General features: G+C 39.4%; 1 protein-coding gene across 1 annotated transcript in view; it reads left to right on the forward strand.

The window, feature by feature from the left end:
- LOC307129754 (FERM, ARHGEF and pleckstrin domain-containing protein 1) overlaps window positions 1–8972 on the forward strand; it is a 64913-nt gene that overhangs the window by 16107 nt on the left and 39834 nt on the right. Inside the window, 1 exon segment of the mRNA XM_079822445.1 lies at window positions 8689–8793. Coding sequence (XP_079678571.1) covers window positions 8689–8793 — 105 coding nt within the window.

An 8972-nucleotide genomic window follows, 5' to 3' on the forward strand; every position in this document is an offset into this window, starting at 1 on the left:
CTTTGTTAAAGCTGCATTATGTAACTTTTCCGTCAAAGGCGTAAAATCAAAACAAAACAAAGGCGTAGTTTGATGACGGCAAGTTTGAGCGCAGGGACATGTGGTCTTCAGCTCACAGCCGGTGGGAGAGAATCGGGACAGGACTCGGGCAGAAATCATGTTAATGTGATTATTAACGTTACTGTAGTGAAGCAGAGCAGGAGCGAGTGTTGTGGAGCTGAGGAACCGCTGGAGCGATTGTTAATAAGATGAACACAACACACGCCTCGCGAGCAGCGGGACTTTTATTATGAAGCCACAGTCGCCGGCGCCACTTCCGCTCCTCCGCTCATGAGTGTGAGGAAACGCAGCTCTGATGATCATATTAGACTAGGGGTGTAACGGTACACAAAACTAACGGTTCGGTACGTACCTCGGTTTTGAAGTCGCGGTTTGGTACGGATTCGGTACAGCAGTTTTACAAAATTGCTTTTTATTAATTTTTAATGAAAAAAAATTGTGTCTGTCCTTAAATGAATTCAGTTATAACTAAAAGTTTCTTAAAGATAATGCTGTAAACTATATAGGGAGCCCTTACTTACATATTGCTATTAAAGATTAACAACAGAGCCCAAACTATTGGCCTAAATTAATTAGCTATTTATTTTTAGATATAATGATCAACACTCATAAGCTTCACATAAGGCAGTTTTTGGATTAACATCTAAATCTAATTATTATTTTTTTTCTCCAATTCGTTGTTGAAATGTATTTAGTGGCTGTAATGTTCATGACAGGTTTATTTAAACATACATTACATAAACAAGACATCACTAACAGGCTAAGTAGTATATAATGAATATATAAAGGCTAATATAACGGCTAATATAGTGCATGTATTCAGTGAAAGAGTTAATCTCTCTAGTGAACTCACAGCTGTGGACACTGAATGACTTCTGAGGTAAACGTGATTCTACATGACATTGTTTACAAGCTGTTTTATTGTCTTTCCGCAGTTGAAACACCGATGGAGCGATTACACAACATATTATACGTTTCAGTAAGTTGTAATGTATCCTCAACATACCTTAAGATATTCATTTCTTTAGGAAGAGATGATCGCGTTCACTCTCGCGCTGCCGCTTGAATTTGAACTGATACGTGTCTATCAGTCACGTTACATTATTGAGCGTTAAAACGGCATTGAATTTCGTGATAAAATGGACTGAATACTCAATATGTTTGTGTGGGAACTCGGATTGAAGTGTGTTCGGCGCTTTAAACAAGCCGAATGTGAAATGTTAAAGATTGCATTCATAACCGTTCAGTACACGCGCGCACCGAACCCAAAGCCCTGTACCGAAACGGTTCAATACGAATACGTGTACCGTTACACCCCTATATTAGACACACATCTGAGTGTGTTGATGATGGGATGGCGTTACTCTGTGGGTTCTCTCAGCGGCTGATATGACACTTGTTCACACTGCAGTGAGAGGAAAGCGTTTCTGCAGAATAAAAGCAGCAACCGAGGGGAACGCGGATATGATGCAATCAACAGGCCACGCCCTCACACGTCCCAGTTCCTCGGGTAAAATAGCAATTTCTCATGATTTACAAATAGTTGGGATATTGTAAGTACTCGACTGAACAAAATATATAACACTGGCCTAGTGGATTTTAGATATTTTACTGCAAAATTATTACATATTGCACCTTTAAGCTCCAGTGATTATTCTAGCCCCCTTGCTTAGTTTCTCTAGTCATAGTATCGTTAGTCGTTTTATTTGTGCTCTTGTTTTCTTTTGTTGTCTTGTCATCTTGAGTCTTGTCTTGTGAATTGTTGGTTCCTGCCCCCTCCCTGGCCGCTGATTCTCTATGCCTGGCAGCTATACTAGTGCAGCTTCAGTTACGGCTCCAAGTTTCAAGCCTCTGGTTCCTTGAGCCGCTGCCTGATCTCCAGTCCTGTCACTCCATCTGGTGCTGCCTCATCTCCTCAGTTCTCCAGCCTAACATCATCTTTGCCTGCCTGTTCTCCTGTGCCCTGTCCTACTGTCTTCTCGCCTCACCTTCCACCTTATGCCTAGACTATCAATAAATGCCACCCTCTTGCTCATTCTGCATCTGGGTCCTCTCTCTAGTAGACAAATAATTGTGAATTGAATTGAAAATATGGATCATATTTTCCATGTGTTTATGTGGGGGAAGGTGAAGTGTGTGTGCGATGTGATCTGTAATAGCATGTCTTTAAGGCACACGCATGTACAGCAAAGACAGTCAGTCCTCCTGACACAATAGAGCAGAGACTATCACAGACCATTTGCTATCTCTGTGTCTGTACACGATTGCCTTTGCAAACCGAAAGGGCTGAACAAATGTTGCAGGATAATTTTCCACCGACTGAACACCAGTTTCTGTTTCCAGTTAATGAATAGACACACACACAAACACACACTCATGCCTGTGGCATTTTCACCAGCCTCTGTTATCCTGTGACCTCTCAGTAATTGACTTGGCTCTTGTTAACTAGATATAATGGGTCAGTTCTGTTTGTAGAGCGAGAGACAAAGACAGAGACAGACAAAAGGATGTGTGTATTAGCGCTTTATTTTTAAAGTACATTTATCTTTTTGGCCAGTTCTCTCATTTAAACAGTGTGCCAAATTAACATTGTGACTAAAAAGGTTTAAAAGCCCCATGAATTCAAAATTGGGGAGTTTTGTTGGGCTTTCAGTTGATGTTTTAAGCATTAATGTCCTCTATATGCTAGTGAAAAATCGCTCTGAGCAAATATACACTATTGAAATTCTCTTCAGACGATGTAAGAGCCACAGGGTTACTAATGAATAATGACATTACACACATGACTTTATTTTGACTGATTTCTAGGTCCTAATGTGTGTTAATTTATATGAATAATGAGAGCTATCTATTTTAAGAAATATTGATTTGTTTGCCTCCTCCTCGCTCTCTTCTGTTCAAATTTTCTTTCTTGTGGTCTTTCCCTTGTGACCTTTTTCTCTGTTTATGACCTCTCTCTCTCTCTCTCTCTCTCTCTCTCTCTCTCTCTCTCTCTCTCTCTCTCTCTGATGTGGCTCTGTGCAGTGAGATGATGAGTTAATAATCTCGCCCCCTGGCTATGATAACCATGGCAACCGTTCAATCTTCCATGGGAACCGGATGGGATGTTCATCAGGAAGGAATGTTCCAGACTCGCTGTCATTGCTGCAGATATTTGCTCAGACTTGTGTTTCCTCAGAAGGGGGCGGAGCAGTGGTGATGATGTCAGTGAAGAGCAGTGTCAGTCTGAGCTGGTGTAGGACAGCAGAGATTCCAACAGGCCATAAATGATATGTTAATCAGAGTTTCTGTCTTAAATAGGTTGTTTGCAATCACGTGGTTCTGATGACGTGCCGAATTCAGATGGAGGGCAGGAAGTGAAAAACAGAATGGACGAGATGGAGGAAAGTCCGTATTGTGCTGGTTTACAAAGCTATAAACAGAAAATCACAACATATGTTGGACGTGATCCTTATGTTATGAAGAGGACCAATTTTTCTACTGAATTGGAAGACTTGCCGGCCATCTAGACGGCTGATATAGAGAATGTGAAGCTGCGGTCACGCCGTGTTGAGTTCTGGTCTGGTTTGTTTATATCGCGATGCCTTTCTGCTAGTGAGTTTAGGTTATTTTGATTGTGAAATTTCACCATTGTAGGTCATTCATGCTGCATCGACTATTTCCATATGAAAACAGTGCAATGTAATACGCTTTTCTACGTGTAAAACTGCTCTCCAGTGGTTCAAACTGCTCTCCAGTGGTTCAAGTCTTACCTCTCAGGTAGGTCCTTCAGAGTGTCATGGAGAGGTGAAGTGTCTAAGTCACATCATCTAGCCACTGGAGTTCCGCAGGGCTCAGTGCTTGGACCACTTCTCTTCTCCATCTACATGTCATCACTGGGAACTGTCATTCAGAAACATGGCTTTTCCTATCATTGCTACGCTGACAACACTCAACTCTACTTCTCATTTCAACCAGATGATCCCACGGTTGGTGGTCGTATCGCTGCCTACCTAACAGACATTTCTGCCTGGATGAAGGAACATCACCTGCAACTCAACCTTTCAAAGACTGAACTGCTTGTGGTCTCAGCCAACCCAGCACTTCATCATAATCTCTCCATTCAGCTAGGATCATCAACCATAACTCCGTCCAGGACAGCCAGGAATCTTGGAGTTGTGATTGATGATCAGCTAAAATTCTCTGACCACATTACTGCAACATCCCGGTCCTGCAGATTTGCGTTATACAATATTAGGAGGATCAGACCCTTCCTATCAGAGCAGGCCACACAACTCCTGGTCCAAGCTCTTGTTCTCTCCAGACTGGACTACTGTAATGCTCTTCTAGCGGGCCTTCCGGCATGCACTATCAAACCCTTGCAACTGATCCAGAATGCAGCGGCAAGGGTGGTCTTTAACGAGCCGAAGAGAGCGCACGTCACGCCTCTCTTCATCAGTCTGCACTGGCTGCCAATAGCTGCTCGCATCAAATTCAAGGCACTGGTGCTCGCCTTCAAAGCAACCACTGGCTCTGCACCAATATACCTAAACTCGCTTGTTCAGACTTACACACCCTCCAGGAGCTTACGGTCTGCCAGTGAACGACGCCTTGTAGTGCCATACCAGAGAGGCATGAAATCACTCTCACGGACCTTTTCCTGGACTGCCCCCACCTGGTGGAATGACCTGCCTATCTCAATTCGAGCCGCCGAGTCTGCATTTTCAAAAAACGGCTAAAGACACGTCTTTTCCAGCAGCACCTGACCAATCAAGAATAGCACTGAACATTCCATTCGATTCATTTTCTGTCTGTCTAATTTATTTAAAAAAAAAAAAAAAAAAAAAAAAAAATTGTTGTGTGTTCTGTGTTAGATTAACTGAGACTTGTTACAGCACTTGCATACTGTAGCCCTTGACCGTTCTAGTTGCTTCTATTGCTCTCATTTGTAAGTCGCTTTGGATAAAAGCGTCTGCTAAATGACTAAATGTAAATGTAAATGTAAAACCCTACTTTATACGATGAACAATTGGTCCAAAATTCAAGATTAACTGTATGGGACAGATTTTGCCTCATCACAAAGCTTTTTTGCTCTTAGTATGGACCATAGATGCGATGACTAACAGAGAGCAGACAAACGGCAATCCACCTGTCACTCAAAGTGGCCACACCCTTAATTATGCAGAACTTTAAGGCTTTATATATTGTAAATGAATGAGTTGTAAAAAAATTCACCTCCTCACAGTCGTCACGAAGGGCAAAATTAGATCAAAACCACAATTTGTCCCAGACTGTAAACATGTGTTCTTCTGCTGTAAAGTTGGGCAGTTTAATAGTGATGCACCGATCATGATTTTACATGGCCGATTCCGATACCAATTTTTTTCAAGAAAACTGGCCATTTCCGATTTCTTTTTTCTTTTTTTTTAACACAATAAAAGAATGAAAGTATACATGAACAAGATGTTTATTTGGTATTTAACAGGCTAAATTGGCTTTTGGCTAATGAAAAGAAGTCCGCAATCTGAAATTAACAGGACATTGAATTGGAAATGAAAAGGCTGAAAGGTGAAATTATAGGCAACAACTGCATATTCTGCAATCCAAACAAAGATGTTACTTAAATCAGCATTTGTTTTTAAATTCAGTGTAAAGAAAAAAAGTCTTTACCAGTGAAATTAAATAAAACCAAAGTATATAATTGTTCCAAAATGTTAAATCAAATAATGTTTAGTGCAACGAAAAAAACTAAGATGCTACAGCAGGTGCTTTTTAAATCAAAGTAAGTCAATGTAATTTTAAGGTAAAATAAAAGGTAACACTTTAGAATAATGGTCATTAGTTAACATTAGTTAATGTATTAACTAACATGAACTAACTGTGAGCAGTACATTTGTTACTGTATTTGTTCATCTTTGTTAACGTTAGCTCATATAAATCCAGCTGTTCATGGTTTGTTCATGTTAGTTCACAGAGCATTAACTAATGTTAACAAGATTTAAATAATGCATTAGTTAATTTTGAAACTAACATTAACAAAGATTAATAAACGCTTTATAAGTGCAGTTCATTATTAGTTCATGTTAACTAATGTAGTTAACTAATGTTAACTAATGACCATTATTCTAAAGTGTTACCAAATAAGGATGATCATCCTATAGGCTACAGAACTGATAGTATTTCATTTCTAAAGTGCATGCATGTTCTTCTTTAGGCTACAAAAAGAAGTATTTCGGCTTTGTCACGAGTTAGTCTGTTTCGTTCTCATCCGATCCAACACGTGAGAAGCTGAGCTGAACAAACGCTCACTATCTGCGCTTGTGCAGGTGCGGAGAGGGAAGATCGCGCAACTTCAGCTCGCGCAGGAAAGCGGCTCTTCATTCCCTTCAGCGTATCTCCTTCCCTCAGTTCTCCAGTTTCCGTTTGTAACACACAAGTGACATGTTCGCGAATGACAGCAATATAGGCGTATGTGCACGCGGGCGCACTTCCGGAAAAATCGGCAGAAAAATACAAAGAAAACCGGTTTTGGCCGGTCAACCGGTGCATCCCTACAGTTTAACATGAGCTCAATGAGATTCTGGAGTTGGTCTCTAGTGGCCAGTCGATGAAATGCAGTTTAAGTCACTTCCGTATTGGCTTCAAGAGAAACTAGAGGAGGTTGCCACTTGGTATGGACAGACAAAATTGTTTAGGATACAATGCTAATTCTTAGCTGTATCTTACTTTTGCTTAATTGTATTGAAGTACTTGCAGATAATATATTACAGTTTTTTACAATCGCTACAATTTTTCAACACTTTTAACAAATTTCCTAAACTCTTAACGCTAAATGGCAAAACGGTTAATTTCATGTTCAAAATCACACATTGTAAACTAAACTCTAACACTTATTTTTTAAATAAAATAACACACTAACACATGTTCTCTTCCAACAGGAACATTTAGTTAATCATAGCACAATGTTATAAAAACACTAGATGGAATTACAGAATCTGCATTATTTTTTGTGTCAGGTCTGCCCTTATGCAATAGACAGTATATTTTATTGATCATAGATTGTGTCTTTTGAAGCCTCTCCACATTTGTGTTTTGTTGGGTTTAGTAAATGCATGCATTTTGTTTCTTTTGCTGCAGAAATTCAATACAAAAAATGAATGACCCATCTCAGGGTAGCTTTATAGAATGCCCTTCAGTTTTATTTCATTATCAGCAAGTTCCTGTTCTTCTTTTAGGAGCTTTCCTCTGCCCCCTGAGGGAGATAGACGTTGAATCCTTAGACAGACAAAATACAGTTACATATATTAGAGACCAGAGACATACAGTCACTGTAATACATGGTTAAATCATTTACACTTTGCAGTAGGAGAAGCTCTTATACAATATCATACCTGTTGGTGTCTGGAAAAAAATCTGGATAATGGATGCCACTGTGTCCCGGCTGAGATTTGTCTGTACTCGTTCACCAGCCCCTCTGTATGATAGCCTGTGGTTTATGACATGGTCCATGATAGTAGCTCTTATTTCATCAGTTACCCTAATTCTGGCCCTTCTTTGAGCGTCACCATGCATTCGAACTCCTCAATCTCTCCTTTGCCCTTGTCCCAATCCTCTCCCTTATCCTGGTACTCATCTTCCTCTCCCTTATCCTGGTACTCATCTTCCTCTCCCTCATGCAGGCCTTTTTATGACTTTCTTTGTTTTACTCTATATTGTTCCTTTTCCACACAAGATCCGCCCAAAGATGTCCTCTTTTACTGTATTCCAAATGGTCATGTGATTGAAAGAACATCAACACCTGAACAATTCCTAGATGGGAATCAGCTGGGATTTATATATTTGCATAACTTCACTCAGCTGTTTCTCAGTAACAGTAGAATACAATACAGGGGATATATTTGTGTTCCAATTCTCAATATAAACAGCGGTTCACTTTTACTTTAGTCTATAAGGTTAGGGTTTAGAGCATAGTGTTATCTGTTCTGACATACAGTGTTAAAGCATTGGTAAATTTGGCAGTGAAAATCCATGGTTTTGGTCTTAGCTTGAGTGTATAAGAAGTTCAAAGCATTTAAAATTTGTGTTAACTGTATGCATTTTGTGTAAAAGCAACAATAAATGTGTTAAGTGTATAGCCTACACAGACAGGTGTTGTGCTAACTGCGTTAAGAGTTTAGGAAATGTGTTGTATTGAAAAATTGTCATAGTGATTGTAAAAAACTGTAATTAAATAAAAGGTCGCTTAAGTGTACTTAGAAGACACTTTTATGACTGCATATCTTAAGTACTCTTTAAAAAAAATTACACATGTAAATGAGCTAGAAATCCTACTTAAGTGCATGCTCTAAAGTTCATCTAAATGCATTTAATATAAATTTGAACTATAAAACATGTTTTATTTAATTCCAATTGACATGCTATTAAGTGTCTGAAAACATTACATTCAGTTCACACTCATTATTTCTGTAATAAATACTTTTTAAAAGGTACTTCTTTTTCACTGTAATATGTTCATACTGAAAGGTTCCTGAATGATTAATAAAATAGTCATGCAAATAGTCTCTTAAATGTCATGCTAAAAAGGTTTTTTTACATGTTTTGGCTTCAAGTCTATTTGCTCTTGAACTCAGTGTGTGTTGTTGTTACCAGCACCGCTCATCTGGACGGGTTCTGTTCGAGATGGTCTGCTTGCATCTGAACCTCGTCGAAGGCGATTACTTTGGCCTGGAGTTCCAGAGCCGTCACAGAAGGATGGTGAGCAGGAGCTTTTTACCTGAGCTATTGCTTGACTATTTTCCACCATCTCTGATCTTTATACAGTTTTTTTTACTCGCTTCGGTACTATTTTCACAAGCAAGGTGTGCATTTTCAAAACTCATGGTACTAAAATCATCAAAAGTGCACTTTTTTCAAACATTTCAGCATATTTTCAA

Source organism: Gobio gobio (genome assembly GCF_949357685.1).
Source record: "Gobio gobio genome assembly, chromosome: 7".
Classification (NCBI taxonomy): Eukaryota; Metazoa; Chordata; class Actinopteri; order Cypriniformes; family Gobionidae; genus Gobio; species Gobio gobio.